This window comes from Diadema antillarum, unplaced genomic scaffold, assembly GCF_040938485.1.
Source record: "Diadema antillarum isolate AM-2024a unplaced genomic scaffold, OU_Dant_1.0 seq00002158_RagTag, whole genome shotgun sequence".
In the NCBI taxonomy this organism is placed as follows: Eukaryota; Metazoa; Echinodermata; class Echinoidea; order Diadematoida; family Diadematidae; genus Diadema; species Diadema antillarum.
In genome coordinates this window covers 69,378-95,630 of record NW_027272797.1, presented here as the reverse complement: position 1 = coordinate 95,630, position 26,253 = coordinate 69,378, and the positions used below count along the sequence as shown (strand labels likewise).

Here is a 26,253-nt window from a genome sequence, read left to right as displayed (position 1 = left end):
CGCTCTGTATTGCAGGGTGACGCATCTCATTTCGTCATGTCATGATTACAGGTTGGAATTAACGTAATTACTGCTCGTACTGAAGTGCGACACTTAAAGAGGGCCCCTTTGAACAATGACGCAAGCCGGACTTGCAGGTGGATGTATTGTCACAGCGCCAGAAAACTTGTCGAGATGTCAGTCACATTGCCTTGTCACAGCATGTAGCTCTCGACAATTGGACCTTACTTTTTTTTCTGGAATGCTCTTTAACTGCCATGGCTCAAAACGCCATTTGATTGGCGAACGGATGCATCTATTGAGCGCACTCAATGGACCACCTGCACGCGCGACACAAAACACGGAGGCCGGATGGAGATATGCTATGGATGACGGGGCGAGCGAGGCTAATCTGCCTAGCAACGCCAGTCCGTACCATCAAAATCCGAGACACACAAACGAGTGCCGTGCAGGCATTGCACGCTCGGTATAACGATATTACTTAAGGCAATAACAAATTCATTTCATTGAAATTGAACTTGAAATGCAATCCTGACCCTGGTTGGGCATTCATAGTTGTGAAAGGATGTCAACTTGGCATCTATTTTCTGATTTGTATGGTGCTTTTATCAATAGCCTTCTAGAAATTGCGCATGCCAAGAAGGTGAACAAAAGTAACAATGTAATCATGTCATTGGCACAGAGATTTTGAATAACACGCTATAGTCACTTTGTACAAGGTATGTAACATCGGCATTTACTTCCTAATGGTTTTGTTCAGTATCAGAAAATATCCTTTTCCCTTGATGAAGGTAATTCTATTAATAGATAATTAATAGTAGACTGTAGCAAAGCCCATCATTACATTTAAGAATGAAAATAAATCATCGCAAGGCGTGATACCATATCTGAATAAAAGAGAAGAGACCAGGAGAGGGGCGCAAAGAATCGAAGCAGCAAAGACAAAGTTCCTTCAAAACATTTTTTTTTTTTTTGACATTGGAATTATCCACCTGTTCACCTTCTCTACTACCCTTTAGACTCTCGATAAGTGAGTGAAATTAACTCTGATAAAGATGTTTTTTTTTTCTTTGTCAAGTGTCCCATCATGTGACCATGACAACAGTTACCAAACACTCCTTTCATTTCAAGATTTCCAACTGCCTTCATGATATAGCAAATGTTTTGGCCACATGTGGCTCCTATTAAAACAAAAAGAAAGAAAGGGACCCAATTACTCTTTTTTTATGTGCGATCATTAACAGTGACGAGCAGAGCAATTTCAATCAGTTTTCAGAAAGATAAAGGAGAGATGATAGAGTGATAGTGAGAGAGGGAAACGACAGATGATAGGGTGATAGTGAGAGAGGGAAACGACAGATGATAGGGTGATAGTGAGAGAGGGAAACGACAGATGATAGGGTGATAGTGAGAGAGGGAAACAACAGATGATAGAGTGATAGTGAGAGAGGGAAACAACAGATGATAGAGTGATAATGAGAGAGGGAGACGACAGATGATAGAGTGACAGTGAGAAAGGGAAACGACAGATGATAGAGTGATAGTGAGAGAGGGAAACGACAGATGATAGCGTGATAGTGAGAGAGGGAAACGACAGATGATAGCGTGATAGTGAGAGAGGGAAACAACAGATGATAGAGTGATAGTGAGAGAGGGAAACGACAGATGATAGAGTGATAGTGAGAGAGGGAAACGACAGGTGATAGAGTGATAGTGATAGAGAGAGGGAAACGACAGATGATAGAGTGATAGTGAGAGAGGGAAACGACAGGTGATAGAGTGATAGTGAGAGAGGGAAACGACAGATGATAGAGTGATAGTGAGAGAGGGAAACGACAGATGATAGAGTGATAGTGAGAGAGGGAAACAGATGATAGAGTGATAGTGAGAGAGGGAAACGACAGATGATAGATGATAGAGTGATAGTGAGAGAGGGAAACGGCAGATGATAGAGTGATAGTGAGAGAGGGAAACGACAGATGATAGCGTGATAGTGATAGAGAGAGCTCAGAGGGAGAGAGGGGAAGAAGAATGCATGCTATCCTTACCAGAAACAAAGAGAAGGGAACAGAGGGAGAAAAATGAAGAGAGAGATAAGAAGAAATCTACGCTATCCGCATAAACACATTGAGCTATGAACTTCTTGTGATTTTAGCAACAATCAGAAATTTCGAAAAGGAACGCTTACAATATATATCAACTTTGATTTTGGATTGGTTTTAATTATCATGCACTCTTATTGCTGCGGTGTCAAAAATAACTCGGAAAGTGTTAAATGTGACTCGGAAATGGCGCCAGCTGAAAGTCGACTCCTTCCGAGTGAAAGCTGCTCGGACTTCCGAGACAAATGATTTCACTCGGATTCCGAGTCACTTTCCGAGTCATTTCTGTGGCGTCAAATTAACTCGGAAAGTGTCAAATTTGACTCGGAAATGGGGTCAGTTATGTGCAATCCATTCCAACAAAATGACACGGATTTCCGAATCAAAAGATCACAATTTCACTCTGATACGGTGTCGTTTCCCGCATTGTAAGTAACCCACTTTGGTGTATTAATGACTCGGATTTGGTGTGCACTTTTCCAGAGGAATGCGGAATGGAGGAATACATAGGAGTTGTCATCTGTGAGGACCCACCTCATTCACAACACTCATATAAATAATTGCCTGAAACATGGTCTAAACAGTCAGTTTTATTTAGGGCAAAATGAACTTTCGACACGGACACATTGACTGGTAATGGCGTAGCCGTAGGCGGCCGTACGGTAGCTCGTACCTTTTGTACGTAGCCCTAGGCTATACGCTATACGTTAGGACCAATCTACAATAGATGTGAACCTACCTAGCTACACCTCCACTGTACATGCACGGAACCTACCCGTATGATACGATGAAACTAGGCGAAGGGGGTGGATTGAAACTTATTTATTACATGTTATCAGAATATTTTCAGAACAAAATATGTATCACAGGTATGTTTGTGATGTGTTTGGTAGAACTAATGAAAACTTTTGACTAGATTAAGTTCATTTGTGAAGATGATCTCAAATCTTAATGGTCATGATGATGGTGCCGTTCCTAAACCGTTTTTCTTTTTGTTAGATCTCAGATCTAGGTCTATGCTAATGGAATGGAGAAAAGTCATGATTTAGTCTACTTTAAAGATAATAAAAAGTTTTGGTACCTCAAAAGTTTCCCTGGATTTCCTTGTCTTGGTTTGTGTTTCACGTTAAAGTACGTTGTCTGTGAGAATTACTCGCCCCAAAGTGCTCTCATGTCTTAGTAACCATGCAATAATGGTTTCGTACCAGAGCCATCGCCGTACGGCGTCGATAAATATTGTACGAAACCACTGACTGCGACCAGCAGCGTGCAGCCCATTGTACGCATATAGCTAACTGCGACCAGCAGCCCCATAAGCATAGCGTAATGGGGCTTCGCATTGTAGCATTAAGGATCATGACAGAATTAGTATCGCGGGTAAATGGCAACTTAAAATCCAAAAATTTCTTCGATTTGAAGACTTACCAATTAAGTTGAAGTATTGAAAACAGGCTTCGAACAACGTTTGGTTCTGCCAATAGTCCCTTTCTTTTCGAATTGATGACTGAATGTGACTCGGTCGAGAGGACCTTGGGAGAGCTACTACACTGACTACTACGGCCAGCGCATGCGCACACAAACATCTTATCCGTTGATGGCTTTGAAATCTGTGCGCATGTGATGTGTTCGCATGCACTGGCTGTAGTATTCAGTGTATGGTAGCTCTCCCAAGGTCCTCTCGACCGAGTCACATTCAGTCATCAATTCGAACAGAAAGGGACTATAGGCAGAACCAAACGTTGCCCGAAGCCTGTTTTCAATACTTCACCTTAATTGGTAAGTCTTCAAATTGAAGAATTTTTGGGATTTTAAGTTGACATTAATCCTGCGATACTAATTCTGTCATGATCCTGAATGCTACAATGCGAAGCCCGATTACGCTATGCGTATGGTACTGCTGGTCGCTATGCGTATGGGGCTGCTGGTCGCAGTTAATTGCATGATTACTAAGACATGAGAGCACTTTGGGGCGAGTAAGTCTCACAGTGTTAGTTATATGAAAGGTACTTTAACCTGAAACACAAACTAAGACAAGGAAATTCAAGGAAACTTTTGAGGTACTAAAACTTTTTATTATCTTTAACATGTAGTAGTTTCAGACTTAGGGTCTAGAATAAAAAAGTTTGTATGAAATTAAATATCATGCTTTTTTGTTAGCTCACCTGAGCCAAAGGCTCAAGTGAGCTATTGCGATCGCCCTTCGTCCGGCGTCCGTCGTGCGTCGTGCGTCGTGCGTCGTGCGTCGTCCGTCGTCCGTCGTCCGTCGTCCGTCGTCCGTCGTCCGTCGTCCGTCGTGCGTCGTGCGTCGTGCGTAAACTTTTTACATTTTCATCTTCTTCTTGAAAACCCCAAGACCGATTTTCATCAAACTTGGCAGGTAGCATCCCTAGGGGGTTAGGAACTCAATTTGTTAAAATGGGCACCATGCCCCACCCAGGGGGCCCCCAGGGGGGCCCAAACCCCCCAAAATTAAGGACTCTGTAAAAATCTTCTTCTCTAGAACCAGAAGTGATAGAGCTAAGTTAATACTATGAGTTAGTACATTGATGACTGTAGTTTCAAGTTTGTTCATGGCAGAATCAGGGGTGCCCCCCTTGGGACCCAGGGGAGGGGGGTGGGGAAGGGTTCTAATGGGGCCTAAATTGTACATTTTCATCGTCTTCTTGAGAACCCCATGACCCATTTTCACCAAACTTGGCAGGTAGCATCCCTAGGGAGTTAGGAAATCAATTTGTGAAAATGGGCACCATGCCCCACCCAGGGGGCCCCCAGGGGGCCCAAACCCCCCAAAATTAAGGAATATCTGCAAAAATCTTCTTCTCTAGAACCAGAAGTGATAGAGCTAAGTTAATACTATGAGTTAGTACATTGATGACTGTAGTTTCAAGTTTGTTCATGGCAGAATTAGGGGTGCCCCCCTTGGGACCCAGGGGAGGGGGTGAGGAGGGGTCCTAATGGGGCCTAAATTGTACATTTTTATCTTCTTCTTGAGAACCCCATGACCTATTTTCACCAAACTTGGCAGGTAGCATCCCTAGGGGGTTAGGATCTCAATTTGTTAAAATGGGCACCATGCCCCACCCAGGGGGCCCCCAGGGGTCCCAAATCCCCCAAATGAAGGAATCTTTATAAATCTTCTCTAGAATCAGAAGTTATATATAGAGCTGAGATAATACTATGAGTGAGTACATTAATGACTGTAGTTTCAAGTTTGTTCATAGGAGATCCAGGGGTGCCCCTCTTGGGTAGGGGGGGGGGTGGTGGTTGGAAGGGTCCAAATGGGGGCCTGAATTGTACATTTTCATCTTCTTCCTGAAAACCTCATGATGGATTTTTGTCAAACTTGGCAGGTAGCATCCCTAGGGGGTCAGGATAAAAAATTGGGCCCTTATTGTACATTTTCATCTTCTACTTGAGAATGCCTGGTCAAATTTTGGTAGAGCTGTGAATAATTTAGATTAGTGACTGCGTGAAAGGTGAACTTGCGATACTCAGGTGAGCGCTAGACCCGCGGGTCTCTTGTTGTTTTTTTAAACCTTTATTTAGATATTTTCACTTTTCACTATCAGTATCACTATGACATCTTTTTTAAAAAGGCACTGTATCTACAGGTACCTTTACCAAAATTGTTCTTACAGCCACACGCGTGTACTTGTATCCAAGGTTATAATATACAGTTTGGGGACCAATAATTGTGGGCCTGTTTTGAACTTTTACATTTATTATAAATGTACGAATGAATTAGCAATCAAGATCGTATGTGTATTTTATGCATGTATAGGGAAGGTGTAGCTAGGTAGGTTCACATCCATTGTAGATTGGTTCTAACGTATTGCATATAGCCCAGGGCTACGTACAAAAGGTACGAGCTACCGTAAGGCCGCCTACGGCTACGCCATTACCAGTCAATGTGTCCGTGTGGAAAGTTCATTTTGCCCTAAATAAAACTGACTGTTTAGACCATGTTTCAGGCGATTATTCATATGAGTGTTGTGAATGAGGTGGGTACTCACCGATGAAAACTCCTATGTATTCCTCCATTCCGCATTCGTCTAGAAAAGTGCACACAAAATTGTCCATTTTGAAGACAAAAAGTTGCAAGACATCTCGCGGCCGCGGCGGATCGTCGAGAAATTACGCTTTTTTTTCGCGGGGGACACATGACATTTTTGTCCAATTGTGGAGCGCGTATGTCATGTACACCGCGCCGGGTATTTCTGATGTGACTCTGCGTAGGTGTAAAAAGTCCGATAACCAAAATGATAACTCGGATTTGAGTCAGAAGTACACGGTTGGTGTTAAATTTACACGGATCTGAGTGAAAAATTTTTGACTCGGATTCAGAGTTGAAATTTTGACTCGGCAGAAATAAGAGTGTGTATTTCAATCAAAGTGTATCAAGTTTATAATGAATTATCTGAAGCGATAATCATGACAACGATATGTTATTTTTTTTTTCCTTTAATCAACGACATGATAGTCCAAGCAATTGATTTCCTAAATCGCGCTAAAAGGTACTCAAATTAGAATTACTCTTTCCCCTTTAAATACGGAGCGAAAATTACAATGATATTGTAATGACTCTGATATGAACTATGCAAAGTAGATTTGCTTTCAAATTCCTATTGAGGCAGCATGACAAATTTTAGTTAAAACAAGACAGATTTGAGCTTTGTGACAGCTCATTTTGAAAAAATATCAACTGAACTATTAAACTAAAATATATGCTGTAATTATGTTTACATATTCAAAAACACGATCATGCATACTGACGTCGTTAAGATTAGTGATGTTGTGTTTGTCTCATGGACCCTTGTTTAGGATGATCTTCTGCAATATGTTCTCTGTGATTTCCATAAAGAGAATCATTCCCAATACCAAAACCCAAGATCGCAGCCTACAAAAAAAAAAATGTGATTATACAGAAGCATAAGGAGTTATCTATCTCTCTCCCTCTTTTTTTTTCTCTCTCTCCCTTTCTCTTGTTCATTTAAGCAAACTAGAGCACGGAGACCTATTGACATTCAACTGAATACATGGGTGACAGTGAACAGTGACTGTACCAGAATGTGTTCGCTGCGCAGCGTGATTACAAATATCTCAAGAAAACGTGTTTTCCGATCTTTTAACAATGATAAAAAGGCTCCTTATAAAGAAATGTCTTTGCGGCACCTCTGGTGCAGCTGGGATAAGTTTCCTCTTCATTTTCCTCTCATCCATGATTGTAAAATTTCATATTTCATATGATTCATTTTCAATTCCGCATTTATTTAGTGTGTATTATTAGTTACTTCATAGGAACACAGTCAATTGTAAAAATATTCAAACAATGGAATTGGTAAAAATGCAAAGTATTGAGGAGATTGAAAACGAGGATGAAATTATTTGTTTGTAGATAAAATGATACAGGACTTTTCACTGATAAGGAATGCAATTTGTTGCCTTACCTACCATCAGGTCTTGGAGCAGTGTAGGAATACTATTCGAACGATGACGTCATTTCTCATCCGTGTATGTCCTACGAAGGTAGTGTTTCTATCTAATGTCTTCATCTCAACGTTTTCTCTTCTTCATATCTTAATTTTTCTTACTACAGTTGGATGGTGTATGTGGACCTTGGGTACCGCCTAATGGTGACATCTTCACTCACACTGAGTCACAAGTAGACAGTTTAAATCACTCGGAATGGGAAACGGCCGTGGCTCTCGTCCCTCCGGGATTGACCTCTATCATCGCTCATATTCGTCTCGGTAACTTCCAGGCTGCCTTACATCACACGCTCACCGTCCTTCCAAGAGCCGGTATGTACACTCAACTCGTACTCCTGTCGTTTTTCCTGTCGTTTTCTGATCTCAACAAAAAAAATGGGGAAAAAACCCCGCCCTGTAAATAAACTTTATATACAGATATTATTACAAATCTAAACATGAGAAACGGTTCCTTATACCAAAGGTTATAATTATTCGAAATATAAAATAAAATTAGTAATTGTTAATTTGTTAATCTGTTAATACGAAAAATGAAAAAAAAAAACAGATTCGTTATTCCGAAACAATAAAATTTTCATAATATATTACCTAGATATACGTGAATCCGAAAATGAATAAAGGACCTCGTTGATCACCAAGATCACACCCATGTACTTCATTGTCCTTCATTTATATATCACGACCACCACGAGCAACCAATATATTACAAGCATAGTCTTTTGAGTAGGTTTCTTCATATAAAGTGTGTGTGTGTGTGTGTTGGATTTCTTCTATTAATCATAGATTTGAAAACTGTTATTCGTGCCTCTTGTGCAGTAATCAAATGCATGTTCATTTTCAATGATTATTTTATGCGTGCTCTTAAAAAAAATGAAATTAAAGCTTAAATCAAATTGAACTCAATTGAATGGTTCGGTCATCATCTAGCAGTGTGCGTTTCTGAATGTACTGGTATAGCAATGGAGTAAGTCTAGATTACAGCCAAAGGCCTTATCATATTCTATTATATACAAATATATATATATATATATATATATATATATATATATTACGTAAGTCATAATGTATATAAGTGTACCAATGGTGTTGAGTGTGTAATGAGAAATGATGTTTATATTTCATCATATATATATATATATATATGTTTAATATTATTATGAATATGAAAGTCCTACGTCGGTGTTTAGTAAATAGATATCAAGAGTAAAAATACTCTTAAATACTCTCAAATACTCTTAGTAATAGTACTCCTGCGGTGTTTAAACGACTGTTTTTACTCTTGATATATATATAATTATATAGATATATATATATATATATATATATATATATATATATATATGTATATATATATATGTATATATATATATATATATCATAAATTCTGAAAAATCGGTGAGATATTTGTCATTCAATTGGGTCAGTACGCTCTAAACTGTGTTGTGATTTTGATTAAGCAACAACTGTTTGTTCAAAAGTTTAAAAACAAAGTCCCTAGGTTTAACCCTATGAAGGAAAAAATCATTGAATATTATAAAGCTGAGAGATACATTTATTCTGTACTCTCAACAAGTTCAGTTTAAAGTGGCAGTCGCTCCAGCATTTGTTTGTGTAAAAGTTTACGAGAGATTTGTTAAGAAAAAAAAGATTATGGTTGAATATTTTGAGTTGCATTTTGTTGATATGGAGATAATAAAATATCCCATGAAGGGCTAAAAAGTTTGGGGAAAAAATTGGGTCAGTACGCCATTTATTTTTACTGAATTGGGCTAAAGAAAAGCAACATATGAAATGAGAACCTAATGGTTAAACTCGAAATTATGTCGATGAGAGAGCTAACATAGTCCAACCAGAGCATCCTCCTTATAATCGCAATGGACAATGTTATACAGGTAATGACTTAACTCTTGACATCCACGCGGGATTCTATTTTCCCGAAGCGCTCTGCAAGACAATATTATTTGCTGTAAAAATCTAGTTTACCTGAATACACGTTCAGCTCTCTCATCAGAAATTTATGGAATCGTACCATCTGGGGTGAGTCACTCCAGGCAATAATCATGTAATTTCGATCCTCACTGCCCTAGTCACGTGACTTTTTTATGACCATTCACTGGCCATTATCTATGTAGACTATATTCAATATCATAAATGAAAAATAAATAAACTTAAATGAAAACTAGCCCTTTGTTCTGAGCTGTTACCATAATGTAACTATATGTATGTTTCGTAAACAAAATATGAAGATATTGGCATGCAAAACATTTATTTCAGGGCCGGCGCAGCCGTGGGGGCCGTGGGGGCTCGGGCCCCCACACTTTTTGTGCACCATACAAAGGAATACATAAGGTGTCATCACTTTGGGCCCCCACACTTTTTTCAACCCGGAAGTACGTAATAGAGATCTTGAAGTGTGGCGGCGGTAAGGTTATGTGTTTTCTCTCAATACCTTGTTTTTATAACACCCGGAAATGAGAGGGGAGAGAATGAGCTGAGGACCTTTTTTGTTTTTGTTTTTTTTTTTTCTTGTCAGCTGAAGAAACCCGGAAGTGGACGGGGAGAGATGAGCTGAGGACCTTTTTTTTTTTTTTTTTGCTTGTTAGCTCATGAAACCCGGAAGCGGGCCCCACACTTTCGAAAACACTGCGCCGGCCCTGTATTTAGCCAAGTTACTGAGATGAATCTCTTATTAAGTTTGATTTGCTTCAAATTCTCACCACTATCTTACTATTTTTTTTTAATACAATCTTTATGCACAATGCCATCGTGTCGTGAAGTTTCCTTTAAGCAGTGAAAAAGTCATATGAAACCAGTGTACCAAGTTTGCTCTGTACAGGAATCTATAAAATGTCATCCCGGACCCAACCGATGGAAAAAATGGGACAGGATGAGAAGAATTGCAGAGGAATAGGTCAAATGTCAATAAAAAGTGGTCAAAAAAAAGTAAAGAAACGGAAGTATGAATATGCTTGCGGTAAGTGGTAGGTGACGGGTTCACATACCAGGCTGGTTCATTGTTTGTTTCAAACATGTTAAGCATGTTAAAACAAACACACACATGTTTAAACCAAAACACGCAAAAAATAAGCAAAACAAAACATTAAGAACTGTAATTTTTTCCCAACTCCTATGCTTCCTGTGGGCCTTCAAAGGGGGTTGAGCATTAAGGAAAACAAACAAAACAACCACACAAAGACACAACCTCACACGAAAGCGCACATCCCTTGCCCACAGACAACAGGTAATACACTTACAATACACACGCACACATGTACACAGTAGATAACGATCACAAAATAAAACAGTGTTTCGATTTTGCATTATTTTGATCTAGATACATCACATCGAAGTGTTTACTGACGGTGAAATGTTTGGGATAGGTGGGGATTCTATTTTTCTTTTGTTCCTTCTTCTTCTTTTGTTTTCGTTTTTGTTTTTGTTTTTTGTTTTTTGTTTTTGTTTTTGTTTTTCAGTAGTTAACTTAATTTTTCCAGTACTGGAAAAGTACTGTACAGTCTCTATGTCATATCTTTAGTACTAGAATGAAACATGCAATCATATATCTTGAATGAAGACGACACACACAAATACACGCACACTCAAACGCGCACGAAGGAAGGCGTCAAACAGACGGGCACACACACACTCACACACACACACACACACACACACACACACATCAGGCTATGTTCTATTCCAGACACATTTACCGTTTAAATCTAATTACGAAGGCACGACAGATGGATGGGTAAGGTACAATGTAAATCGACACTCTACGCTGGTACAGCTATAATGGTGTCATAATGCCTGTGACGTCAAAATTGTCATTCTGACATAGCTTTCCTTGAAAGTCTCAACTTACTGTGCAAACTGACGAGAGAGCTGTTTCATCTTCGTAAATTAGGTTCATGACAAGAAAAAGGGAATATGGTATCAAAAATAAAGTCATTCCACAGCGAGAGTGCAGTGTTCACTTCTTTGCTCTTATTTTACTACACACACAATTAATTGTCTGTCTGTAGAATAGTAATTAAAACTAATTTGGACTATTTTGGCATCTGCGACTGGTATTGGACAGACTATTAAGCGGTAATATGGAGATCATTGGATATCTGTGTAGAAGACAGACAGAATCACAGATCAGTAAATATGTTGCACTAGAAATGTGGTTATAGCGACTGGTATGCCTCCACCATAATGCATGGTTCTCATTTAGTTCTCATATGGTTCTCTATAGTACAATGTCTTGACAATGTGTGATGACAGTTTCACATAACTGGCAAAATATTGAAATGACAGGTTTGTCACAAATGTGTTGAATGTTCACTTTCCTTGAACTAGGTTTGCTTTTGTATATAAGAGTGCAGGTACATGTATTTCAGGATTTGGAAATTTTTACTTGAGTTTAGACCCTTTTATAAGTTTATGCATTGAATAATTTGCAAGGTATGAAGAAAAAGTATAATGTCAGTATCAAATAGCAAACTTTTTGCATTTTAGCCGGGCCTTGACCTGTGCCCTTGCCTTTAACCTTGACCTTTGACTCTATGACCCAAAAATTCCCAAGAGAATCACTGTCAGGTATAGTACATGCATAAATATGTACTACGTTTCATGATACCTTGAGTCACTTTCAGATATGGTGGAAAGAGTGGAATACAAGTGTATGGCACTTTCACTTGAGCTTTGACCTTTTGACCTTTGTCCTATTTGCAGGAAATTTTCCAGAGAATCTCAATTAGGTAATGCATGTATATATTAAGCTCCAAGAAAAATCATGCAAACATTGCATAATATAATTATAACGTCGCTGGGGTGACAAGACCTTGTATCTGAAATTTTGGTGAAAATGATTTTTTTTTTAATTTATGGTCAAACAGTCAGATAAGTGATGTCATGTCCAAATCCTAGCTGTCTTACCCCAAAAACGAAGCCACCATGGCATGTCAAAGAAAAGGCTATCCCATTCGCTATAGTGCTTTGGCCGCCATGTTTTTTTGGCTCTCCTGAACATTTGACATTTTGTAGATATGAGGTCTTGTCGCCCCAGCGACGATAAGTATGAAGGAAACAGTGAAATTCTGAGCAGTTGACATTGGCTTTAGACCCATGACATTTGACTTATCGTCCCTAAATTCCAGAGATAATCTCTGCCAGTCAGCACATGCATATGTTACAAGTTCCCTTGAAAAATATGCGAGATATGGAGAAAAAAGTGAAACGTTAACATTTTCACCTGATTTTTGACGTTTTGACGGTTGACCTCATGACCTAAAACTCTTTCTGGAGAATCTATTTGGTAGAAAATGCATACACTATCTGACCTCTTCCCGATTTCACTAAAAAACTGCTTAATTATTGATCATACGTCATCCTTGGACCAACTTTGTCGAAATCTGCCTCATCCAGTCTTGAGTTATCACGTAAACGGATGAATTTTAGGAGTTGATCTTGACCTGTGATCTTTGACCTTTGGCCGATTTCACTCAAATTTTAACCAAGTAATTGTCCCATCATACGTCATCCTTGGACAAAGTTTGGTGAAATTTGCTTGATCCAGTCTTGAGTGATCGCATAAACGGGTACAATTTCATGATTTGAACTTGACCTTTGACCTTTGACTTTTGACCTATGACCTCAGGCCGATTTCATCCAAAATCTAATTAAGTAATTGCCTTATCATACTTTATTCTGGGACCATGTTTGGTAAAATTCTACTCAATATTACTCAAGTTATCGCGTAAACAAATGGGGACGGGCGTACATACGGACGTACGTGCGGACGTACGGACGCACGAGCGCACGGACGTACGGACGGACGGACAATCCGAAAACCTCCTGCACCCTTCGGGCGAATGCATAAAAAAGAAAAAAAAAACAATGGAGAGGAATAAGGTATGGAACGCTGCGGCTTTACATCGAGTACTGAGTATAAACCACAGAGGGTGAATGATCTCAGAACACAGCGTGTTCGAAGTACCTTTTCGCTTTTTAGTTTAACATCTACATTCATTTTATCGCAAGAGGAGCTGTATATCACCTTGGGACTTCCAAATATCGACTCGTCTACCCTTGCTTTCATGCTGGCTGTGTTAAGGGCGATGCAGGTTTCATGCTGCTGAGTGGGTTTCACTCTGTACGCAGCTGTCCGCTCGGGGCGTTTTCACCAATGATAGTTTCATTAGAGAGGCTTCCCGAATCACACCGATTCTAAGTTCTGATGCTCGCTTTGGCAGCTTGGACATGTTATGTGCAGATAGCGAAGTAGAGGGAACGTTACTAGTCCTATACTTTGAAAGTATCAAAATACCGTACTGATATTCAAAGCTTGCAAATGAAGACATGATCTATGTGTTCGTGTGATCATCTTATCCTTCTTCTTTTTTCTAATTGTGTTAGAAGGGTTGTCTGTCAATGTTTTATTTTCTTTTAGTATTACAGTTTTGAAGTGCGAAGGAAAAATCCTTGGCAAACACACTCACACACACACACACTCATGCACACACACACACACACACACACACACACACACACTGTTATTTCTATTGATCTCCAATACGTATTTATAGCATGATATCAGCATTCACGTTATTGTGTATAAAACAAGCGAATTATAATTATATATATCACCATCCATCATCACTTCATTCATACACTCACAAACTATACTACCGACTCTACATACACAACCACACACACACACACGTCCATATTTTACTTCTGTTTTATAAACGTTACATTATCAGAGTACAAGTAAATGCAAAAACCAATTTAAAGACCTGTCACTTTCTTTTATCTGCAGTCAAAAGTCTGAGGTCAGTCGAACTTATTTTCCCACTGTGAGATAGCAAACGGGATTAGGGGGAGGTGAGGGGAGAGAGGACAATTTCAACCAACCTTTACACTTTCCAATGTCAGCAAATGCAATCCTATCGATTTTTGCCACTTTCAATAGCTACTCCGTTGTTCTCTTCCCTACATTTTAATTTCAGTTTCAATTATATTCTTATTGTTCATTTGGAGATGCCTTTTGCTTCAAGTCTTGCACATAAACACATGAAAATATTGAACAAAAATATACATCCAAAAAAACTTTTTATATACGTTATAATATCATTATTTTTTATATAATTGCTATAGAATGCAATTATAATGCCATCACTTTTACACAATCTCATTATAGATATAAATATATTTCCAGCCCTTGCTTATAAAAACAAAAACAACAAGATTATCTGTAAGAAAGCCACTTTTCAAAAGATGCTCCTCAATAAATACAACTCCATGTAGTAATTCAATCTGAAACTCTCTGGCTCCCTGATTAATTTAGTTTGTATTTTTGGGCTTTCCAGATGTTTTTGTCAGCACCTTTGCAACAAAGCGAAATGTTAAGTCATCACCTCGTACTTGTGTAAAGTGTAAGAGCTTATTTAAAACCTGTTTTAAGATGCTCATAAATCTTTCTAGATGGAATTTCACAAAAACTAACATTTCTTATTGGAAATAGTTTGAACGTAACAATTATGTGCAAGATGTCGTGTCAGCCAAAGCCACTGTGTATCTCCCACATTTCAAAACCACCTCGTAGATATACATTGGCAGTACCCCTATTATTCATACCAACCCAACGAAAATATAAGTACTGGGTCTAATTCCTTTTCAATCAGAGCAGTGACTTGATTTTTATTTTTCTCTCATATATGAATATATGTGATCATCTTGTCTTTTATTAAGAAATACCTTATGTTAAGCATTATGGAGTTCAAGTAATTCTCTTTTTTTTTTGCAAATTCTCCAAATCTTGCCATGACTGTAACATCTCAACGCACACACACACACACACACACACACACGTGCAGACACTCTCCGTATTTGAGCCTACGACAGCAGTAGAACTGTTTTTACTCCCACAATTGGTAGAAAGGTGATCAGATTTACAAATCTAAACAAATAAACCCCCGAGTCTTGTCATCTTAACTTCAGTAGTAGGCCAAGAGCAGTCATTGTCCCGCATGTCAACTTCTGCTTATGCAATCTTGTGGTTTGTTGGGCTTCAGTACTTCACTAGTATGAGTAGTAATCATAATGATAAGATGATTGTGGGAGGTGCTTTAGTGGTAACGATTGTAATAGCAGCCTCACAGGTGATAGTGGTAAGCGATGATGTCATGATGTTGTTAATGGTAGTTTTAGTGAATTGTAAGTCCTTGAACATAATCCATTATTGTGATTTGTCTGTAACTTAACGTGCCGTGTCGCTCTCCTCTGTTCCTTTGCAATAGTGTGCGGAAATCACAAGTGCGAAGGGGACGATGGGGAAGCCTGCGCCACTTGTCCTGCCGACTGCGGGCGCTGTCCACTCTCTAAAGGGGTTCTTGCAGCCATCATTGCAGCCTGCGTTGTGGTCGTGATTAGCTTTTGTGGAATAATTGGGGTGAGTAGTGGCACACATTAGTCTAAATTCGTAATTGAATTTGAATTCAAGGTTACAAGAGAATTCTCATATTACAGTGCCTCCAATTGGCATGCATTGGACACTGCGTCACTTGTACAATATACATAAGAACACTGAAATCGAAGTTCATCTCATAGCAAATGGTTACAGAACTAGTTTGATGCACTTATAGGCCAAATATTGTGATAATGAGGAAAGCAAAACGTAGGTATTAAATCCCGCAGGTATTGTTTTTTATGCAAGTTTGCATTTGCATAGACATAAACATCCTATTTTAAACGTGATAAGTGTAACGCATTTAGAATTATAGGGTATCCTTATACTTTGAAAATATTCAGTACCCATCTATAGGCATCAATAAGACTATAATTATATAAAGAGTTTATTTGCAAAAGGGGTTAGATCCACTTTTAGTATTTTGGAGAAAAATTGGTTTGTTTGTGAGAATTTGTACACAAGTGTATGGAAAATCTTAATCTAATTGTGCAATAATTTCTATTCAAATGGTTGTCTTGACTTTAAATTTTCACTGTAACTGACTCAAAGGAATTCTGTGCAGTGATGCTAATAAGTCAATTTTCATCAAAAATGGATCTAGCCCCTTTTGCAAACAAGCTCTTCATATATACATATATATATCTATATCTTTTGGCAGTACTTCTATTGGCGACAAGAAAAGATGTTCTGGGATGAAAGCTGGATAATAAGTTATGATGACATAAGACCAGGTAAGATTAAACTCTCCTTGACTAACCCTTTTCTTTATTCTTTCACTATCTCTCTCCCTCTCTGTTCCTCTTTGTTATCTCTTGCAATATATTTTGCCATTGTTTAAATCACGTGTGTAATATTGCGACAAGATCTATATGGGGCTTCATTAATTTTGTCTATTTGTTGTCGGTTTTGTCTTCTATTTACATGTAACACTGAGATCAGAATTTGCTCAACTGAGGTGATTTGTGCATAGGCCATTGAACTGAGTCTTTTTCCAACCGTTGGGTTGATAGACTCCACTTTCACGTAGAATTCCTTTCTCTTCGATGACAAGAGCAATTCAATCTTCAAAATGGCACTTATGGTATTTCTCGAGGGAGAAAGCCAATCTCGACTGATGTGTCTTGAGAAGAATGGACCAACCGGCCTGGGATAATGGTGAAGTGAGCGAGTTACCTTCACAATGGAATCTCTCCGATACTTTGCCCATCCTTTCCCCCTAATGTTTTCGCGCTCTACTGTAATAATATTTTGAATAGAGTGTCCTTGCAAAGTTTCCATTTCTCTTCAAAGCACAGGTAACGCAACAGCCGCAAATGCTGCAAATGTAACCATTTTCCACACACATATTATTGTATTTTCCCTATGATATGCTAGCATTTTCTCATACACGGGCATGTAACTTTAGAATCTGGAAGTGTGCTAGTATGAAGCCTCCAGCTGTTGAATATAATTTTAGATGAGAAAATGTAACATTTGTTGGCGTACAGTTACAGAGTTAGATAAACTCAACAGTGTTTAGTGTAGTTTGTAAATCCTGTAAAATTATAAAAATCATCTATAAATTGTATGAGCAATGACTTCTTGATTTAGACCCCCCCCCCCTCCCCATATAAGGTTCAGTCCAGCTTTGCATTTATGCTTGATCTTTCATATTTGTATATATTTGATTTCGTTTTTCCATAGACACAGGTCAGCGAGGCTTCGGGGGAAGTGTGATCAGCATTAGAGGCGATTGTGACACGTCGGCTTCCAGTGTCTCTGGTTTCGCACATACAGCACACCACAAACAGGTTTTCACACAAACAGGAATCTAGTAAGTTTTCAACTTTATTTGCATTCCGGGCAAGTATTAAAATGTGTATTTGAAGTCTATTTTGTTTTTGTTTATTCTGACGACTATAATGTTTCAAACAATCGCATCGAGAACAAGTCGGTATACATATTGTCAGCTACATTATATTTTGTTGAACAAATAACAAACATAAGTTAGTTGTAATGAATATGCGATGACAATTTTTTTTTTGACGAATAAGAAATAATCAGAGCACATCATTTGATAATATAATCATTTGCAACAAATGATAAATAGATAGTAGTTATCAGAACCAAAGTTAGGGAGCCTAAATCAAAAACAAAGCTTGTATTATGTAGGCCCCCGAAGAGTAAATCACATCATAAAAAACAGTCCATTAAACATAATAACTACAAAGTATATCTCATAATGATATAAAAAAATCTAAAACTAAAACTGAAAGATTGGATGAGAGGATGCAGAAGAAATAGATGAAACAAGTTGAGAGGGGAACGAAGAGATGGAGAGAGGAGATGGTTTACTGAGTCATCTAATCTGTCAGATAATCTTGTTTCAAAACTTGAAAGTTTAATCTCGTCCGTATCTTCGTCTACCTGAGGTTATTTACTACTTGGGATGATCTTAATCATAGTATGTGATGCTTTGTTAACAGATATACTTGTCATGTCATAAATAAGGTGTTTTTCTTTGTCGAAGATTCACGAACCATTCCCAAAAATGTTGTTAAATAAGTTAATAGTTAGAATAGTTAGAAACAATTGAAATGAAATGAAATGAAATGATATAAAATGAAGTCAAATGAAATAAAATGAAATTAGAGAATTGTATACTGTTTATTATACCCACACTCCCTGAATAAGACTCAAGACTCAATTTTCCAAGGCAGACTCGTCTTGTTTCTGCATTTCCTTTAAATACATCCTAGATGAGATGCATGCAGAGATCCCCTCATTTCATCCAGAGTGATGATATCATAACCCGACACTGTGACGTTAAACACAGCTTCTTAAATAGACATCACGTGGTCTACATGGTTTGAAACTTTATGCCATGTCGCTAGTCACGATGGGACATTGAGAATGTAAACACAACTGCAGAGATGGTTTACTGCAAACTACAATTTAATGATTGATACCCCTTCATTTTCATGGATTTATTGAAACCCATCCAGTGACAATTAGAGTGTCGTATTCCCCTCATGCCGATATTACGTAGTGATGACATGTGATTTGTTTCATTCTACGAATATAGTTCTTTGACTGAAGGACTGAAACGTTTGAGGAGGTTGCTTCGTCGAACCGAGGCCGTGTAGCCATAGAATTATATACTGTTATCATCGAGCTTATACTAACATTTGACTAACGTAGCATACCACTTTGTATTTTAACATAGAAAGAAAAAGACAAATAGATGGTCAGGCAAACAGAGAGACAGATAAATAATTCTACATCCAATGTATTATAGCGAGGAAGACGAAAATAGCATGACACAAAGAACCTGCACACTTGTAGAATGTCACGTGTCTGCATCGTATCCCTCAGTGTTACATGGCTGAACAACCTATATAGGCTGGTCTTCAAAAAGAGAGCCCTCTGAAGAAACAGCATTTCACCTCACTTGCCGAATGATTAACCTGGGATGCATATTATCATGATATTTTAGGAAAAGAAATAATAGGAAACTGGCATTTAAGAAGCTTCCGTGAACAGAGATGACAATTTGTTTTCATGATCTATGAATTTTCTGGTAGTAGGGCTTGTATATACTGTATATCTCTTTTGCTGTTACGTAGAATGACTTCGATGGTATTAGTTTCCGAAAGTATGAGGCATAGTCACGATCAATTTATGTGCGTGCACTCTCTAGTCTGGTTTTTGCTACAGTATGTATCTTCGATGGGAGCTCTGAGCCAAGCATGTGGAAGACAAGAAAGGGTTCAGTGCACTATCAGGGGTTCCGAATTGATAAAAGCATCTCCTTCTGTTTATTAGATCCGGCAAGTTTCATCTTTCCTTTCTCCTTACAATTCATCGAAATTTCTTTGCTCTTGTGTCTTTTGGCATGGAAAAAGAAAAAAAAATAGGTACGATTTCTCGCCTGTGTCATCAATCCTCATCCCCGAGGCATGTCATTATCGGTATCGATCACAAACCTTACCACAGAATGCACTTAGGATGTGTTTACACTGTGTCGAACGTTTTAGGTCACCGATCATACCTAGTTGTGAATGTGAACGCAGTAGCGAGGAGTAAATGCATTATAGGGATATCTCGGCTTCTTCTGAGGAAATGTTGCTTTTAGAGCTGGAATTTCGTTGAAAGTGCTGATTTCAAAATTTATTATACAGTAAACAACATATCTTTTGTTTCAGTTTTTGTTATTCTTTCAATTCAAGTGTAAAAATTATGAGCTGTTTTTTTTTTTTTTGGTAGTTCCCAATTTCGCAATGTTTCTGACGGTTTCCTTATATTGTTCAGTAGATCCTACAAATCGGGTTCTAACAAAATCTTAAAATCAGCATCAAATGACACCCACAATTCCTTATTTACAGTCCTTTCTATGTTGTCTCCTCCCCTTCTTCTTTCTTCTGTCCTCTCTATCCATATTCTTCGTGGTTTTGTAATGTCAATGTGCTCTCTTCTTTGTTTGATGTCGTGTCTTTTGTATACATTTATACATGTGGGTTTTTTATAATCATACGTGTATATTTGTCTGTGTATTAGTGTGCTTGTCTTTTGTGGGTACACACGGCTTAATTCCTATTGTCTGTGGGTTGGAACACTGTTAGTATTGTCTAAATGTGTAATTCCTCGAAGTTTAAAAAAGTAAACTGTTTATAATGATAATGTCCTTGTTACCTATCTGTACATGAATCAATTCTGGATGATATTTAGCTACATATGACGTCTTGTGTGATTCACGTTTTACAAGCTCGAATACAGCGGACCACTTTTTCTCCATTGTTATACCTATTTTTGTTTTCTTTGCCAAGTGTCCATTGCTATTCTTGGCTATTGTACGTAACTGCATATTTATCTTATTATTATACCTTATGATGTATTTCTTACAAAATGATAAAACAAATATATTCTTTGCCAAGTGTCCATTGCTATTCTTGGCCATTGTACGTAACTGCATATTTATCTTATTATTATACCTTATGATGTATTTCTTACAAAATGATAAAACAAATATATGTGTAATATATGCTTCGTATTTTGTTACAACGTTTGTGGGACGGAAATGAATGACAAACCGGATTGAATTGTATTCAAATTGAATTGACGTTCCATCATTATGTTAAAATCATCACTTGTGACCCTGCATCACAAAACCAACAAAATGTCGCCAGACATGGATTTTTTAGTTAAGGATGGATTCTGAAAGAACAGACTCTAAGCTTTAAAATGATGTATAACTCAATTCAAATGGAGTTCCCTATCCTACCTAAAATACTGGACAGAAAGCACACTCCCCGGAAAAGTGTGAACTGAGAAAAGAGGCTCTGAAGTACAGGGTCTATTCAAGCGCTTAATGGTACAGTATTGGTGGAGATAAGAATTGGGCTTTAAACTTTTTGCGAGATACCAAGAAAACACTTATGATGTAACACAGAAAATACCATTTTAAGAGCAATTCAAAGTTTATTTGATGAAAATCGGGTTTGGAATGACTGAAACATCCAAAAACAAAGTAAAACAAAGCGATCATAATAAAGTGTGGGTCCCACACTTTATTAGAATCGCTCTTTTTTGATATCTCAGCCATTTCAAAACCAATTTTCATCAAATAAACGCTGAATTCCTCACAGAATTACATGCTCTTTCATATTTCATAGGAGGTTTCTCATTATCTCACCAAAAAATGTTAGAAACCTGAAATTAGGTCTCAACCAAACTATACCATCCCTTTAATCTTTACCAAGCCGTGCTAGCTGTGCCTTGAAAGGGACAAAACACAGGATGGATGTAAACCACAGGAGCAACAACAATGAAGAAATTATCAGATTAAGCTGAAATTGAACATGTTTTATTACCACATTCTGTACATGATTAGTGCTAACTTTCAAAGCAGTAGCATTATATTTTCAAATGTTGAAAGTGAAGAGTGTGCATAGGATTTCAAGAAATGAAAAGCGGCTTCTAAGACATACCTGATCATTGTATTCCCCCCCCCCCAAAAAAAAAAAAGAAAGAGTTGTAGAAAAACTGTTGAAATCGTACTTTCCCATCCATGTTGAGATCCAAAACTGAAGAATAATGTAGAACAAGGATACCTGTTTCAGAAAATATGAAAAACTCAAGATTGACTCAGTTAAACCATTTCACCTTTTTTGAGTTCTCAAGTAATATCAAGGGGTGCGACTTTTTGTGTGTGTCACACGGTCACATTTTGAAGTGAATGTGTTATCTTTCGGGTATATCTGCATCCCTCTTAATTTCCCGCTTTCCCCCTACGTTATGTTGCCCAACTCTTTTCAGCCTATACATATAATCTTGCCACATGATTTTCCTTTATTTGTTTTAGTTTGTCCTACTAATTATAGAGGACTCAAAGCCCATTTCTCTCCCTCTCTCTCCTCTCTCTCTCTCTCTCCTCTCTCTCTCCCTCTCTTTTTCTTTATGCGTATATACAATGATATATTATATAACGTATATAAACACAGGATATCTCTTTCACTCTATCCTTCTCCCTTCTTTCTACCTATCTATGTGCCGATCTACCCTAGCTTTTTAAAGCGTTTTTTTTTTACTACATTACTTTGTCGAGCGGTGATTCGTTGATTGACAAAGCAGCCACCTTTCCGACTCGAAAGAGTAACTGGAGACTACACGTGTCACCCAGTGTGCCACCTCTCTTTCCACCAGGCCTGATCTGACAGTTGGGAGGCAGTGGCTCTCTCTCTCTCTCTCTCTCTCTCTCTCTCTCTTCTCTGTCTTTCTTTACCTGTCTTTCTCTCTCCCTCTTTCCTTTTTTTTCGACCATACGTTCGTTTAAAAGAATGAGAGAAAAAAATCTGACAACAATCCCGGATGGAGCTCTCCCTGGTAATCACTGGTGCAGCCATTAGTAATCGATACCATGCTAACTTAGCCAAACACGCCCCATCGATTCCACAATCGATACTCTCATGAGGATGGCTTTGACTGAGTAGTATGAGACGGCCATGCAATCAAACGGATTCACCGTGCGTACCTTTCGCCCTACTGATTACACAATCATTCTCTAATATCTCTCTCTCTCTCTCCCTTGTTCCATTTAACTTAATCCATGCATCAAATTGAAGTCATGAGTCAGATAATTCATCTTATCTGACTGTAAGATGTTATGACGATGACTTACTGAAACACGGAATCAGTGTTTTTTTTTTTGTCTTCTGTATTTTTATACTCGTTCTAAGTTTGAAATAATTTGTCCAAAGGGGATGAAAAGGGATGCAACAATTTCTGTGCAATGTTGCTAAATGGAAAGAGATTATTAAAGTGTGATAGAAATAACATTGTAATCATAATGACATGGTCCTATTTACAAAGGGTAGCCTCCCCAGTGATAGCGATGTTTCTCCTGAGGAATTTGTCATATTTGTTACCCAGCGGTTTTACACATTGGTACACAGGGATAAACGTGGGTCAAAACATCTTGTCAAAGGACATAGGCACTTAGTCAGATAAAGGAAGTACTAGGCGAACACCTCCTTGTCCGGACTCGCGCTCTTGAAAGTTAAGAATCTCATCCATTCTATACCACACTGCCCTCACAGTGGCCGAGTGGATATGTCATGTGCCAACGTTTTGTTTGTCTTTAAAAAATTTGTGATATTGATGTTTGCATGTGATTTCTAGTTCGTCTCGCATGGTGCCGATTTGTCGTAAATGACAAACGGTTACACCCGTCAGTCCTTTCTATGAATGCAACACAGAAACTATTCAAAACTTCCCTACTAGTCATTTGTGTTTTGTTTTTGCCTTTTTGAAGTATACTACTGAACTTCCATTTCATTTTCATTTTCTTTATTTGTTATTTCAGCAATGGACAAACAGTAGCGGTGAAAATCGTCTATAAAAACTCGTTTACACTTGACAAGAGAATCCGAAAGGAGGTCAAGCAAGTAAGGTAAGCAACGAACAGATTTTAATCATTTTATACGTGGATACTTGACAAAAATAGTCATTGTCTTAAAAACATCGGAGTTTATTTTATTAGCTTTGTGGTGAAATCTTTCACGGCAAGCTTAAAGCCAAAATAGTTGGATTCAATTCACACAGCAGACGTGCCAGTAAAAGAATGTAGCTGTGTATTGACAGTCTTCTCATGAGATTCAACTAAACGTTCTCTCAGAAAATGCCCTATATTCAAACAGGAAAATACTTTGCATTATTTTTTTATCTTCTCATTTCCCATATTTCCCATACATTTGGCAGTGTTTGGAGTGGAGTCACGGAGAGCCAGGGTATATGTTTGCTGGCTTTCGTGAATAACAACTCACCACAGATTGGAATGAATTAGCCATAAACGATTCCAAGTATTACATTTTTTTTTTCTAAGAGTAGTTTTACATCGGCCGTTGCACCGTGAATTTTTTAGCGCGCAGTTATTGAAGTACCGTAATATATTGTAAATTTGTCAATGTTAGTTGATGATAATAGCGGTAGTAGTTAGAACAGCAGTAACAGTAGCAACAGTACTAGTTTAAGTAGATGTAGTAACAAAAAAAAAGTGTACAACTAACAGCTCAATGAGAATTTACCATAATGATGAGTCTTTTAATTCTGAACATAATGATCAATCGAAATAGGAAGCCAGTCAAAATAACAGCACTTCTAAATAATCTAGCATCAGGAGAGAGGACAGCAGGGCTACCTAGCAATTACCAAGGCTGTATCCAACCTGTGAAATTGAAACAAAAAGAAATGCAAAAATGAAACAATGAAAATGAATAAAAACGAAGACACAATCATGCATTGTGTAAGGCTGAATATACTACACATGTATAAATGGTGAATTTGGATGTTTACCACTTTTGAAATTCATTTTGAGGACGTCCTGAATATATTGCGGGGCGCGCAATCCTTGGTTACGTGTGTGGGGGATGATTGATTTCAAATATACATCTAAACTCACCCCGGGTTTTCTATTATGCAGTATGCAATCCTTTAAGCTTATTACGATCGCTGGCTTGTGATTGAAACGTCGCTTGGAGACACGTTGCTTTGGAATTCAATATTCTTTTCTGTGACAAATAACACGCTCCTTAAGGGTGAAATATCTAAGTGAAAAGGCAAATACATCACAGAGCCTGAGTTTGCACAAATTCAAGAGATTCAGATGGGCTGAGAGCCACGGGAGCTTGATTCCAGATAACCGTTAAAGATTCGTTGACCTTGAGAGAGTGTGGGAGAATCACATCGTAGGGCAGCAAACTAAGCTATCTACAAAGGCGAGTCAATGCAACGATGAGATGTGCTAGAGATCACCTCATCGTTACAAAAGAAACTTGTTCTCGAAAGCAATACTTCAATTAGGTAAAAATTAGAGTCTGTATTGTTGGGAAACACAATTTGATTATGCCATATGGATACGACACTCCGACTATTACTCCGACTCCGACATAAAATGCAGAGGCCAAACATTCATTAAAAAGTGGAGTAGCACAAGCTATAACTTTCTTCGAGAATGAACGAAATTTTGCTCTCCTCAAACAAACTTAAAAGTGATATTCACATTATGCAATGACTGATCAACCAGCGGTCAGTCACCCTGTCTCTGATTTTTCCCCCGAATTTCTGATGAACCTTCTTGAATGAATTCAAATTGATCTTCTGAATGTCTTTGCTGATTTCTGAGTATTTATGTGACGTTATCTTTGTGTAAGACATTAGTGAATAAGCATAAGAATTTTACTATTTTAAATAATCATATAATGATTTGAGGTGTTTTTGTTGTTGTTGTTGTTGTTGTTGTTGTCGTTGTTGTTTCCATTTTTTCTTTTTCTTTCTTTTTGGTCTGGACAATACAACTTTTTGTATATCCCCGGCTTTGTTTTCTGCGAATTCATGAGGGTAATATAGTGACTAGTATACGTCATGACGCTATTGTATACATCAGACTGTGTTTATTTTGTGTGTGTGTGTGTGTGTGTGTGTGTAAGTGTTTCCGTTTATATACTTCGGTCAATTAACTGCCACCCGCATCAATTGGTCAATTAACAAAAAAGAACAGGAAGGGGCAGATGAGATTAAAGAGAACTCCGGATGATTTTGAGACTTTAGCATTTGAACATCTATAACTTGCTTACACTGGGTAAGGAGTTTCGGAATTCATAGTGATTGCGATTCAGAATAAGAATTTTTCAAAATTCATAACAAAACACAATGAACGAGGATCATGACATAGCAG

At 38.0% G+C, this 26,253-nt stretch overlaps 1 protein-coding gene across 1 annotated transcript in view; it reads left to right on the top strand.

The window, feature by feature from the left end:
* LOC139714097 (atrial natriuretic peptide receptor 1-like) overlaps positions 1 to 26,253 on the top strand; it is a 283,186-nt gene that overhangs the window by 233,578 nt on the left and 23,355 nt on the right. The window contains exons 5-9 of the mRNA XM_071625808.1: positions 7,699 to 7,903; positions 15,874 to 16,025; positions 16,702 to 16,774; positions 17,727 to 17,856; positions 23,884 to 23,970. Coding sequence (XP_071481909.1) covers positions 7,699 to 7,903; positions 15,874 to 16,025; positions 16,702 to 16,774; positions 17,727 to 17,856; positions 23,884 to 23,970 — 647 coding nt within the window. The remainder of the gene's footprint in view (positions 1 to 7,698; positions 7,904 to 15,873; positions 16,026 to 16,701; positions 16,775 to 17,726; positions 17,857 to 23,883; positions 23,971 to 26,253) is intronic.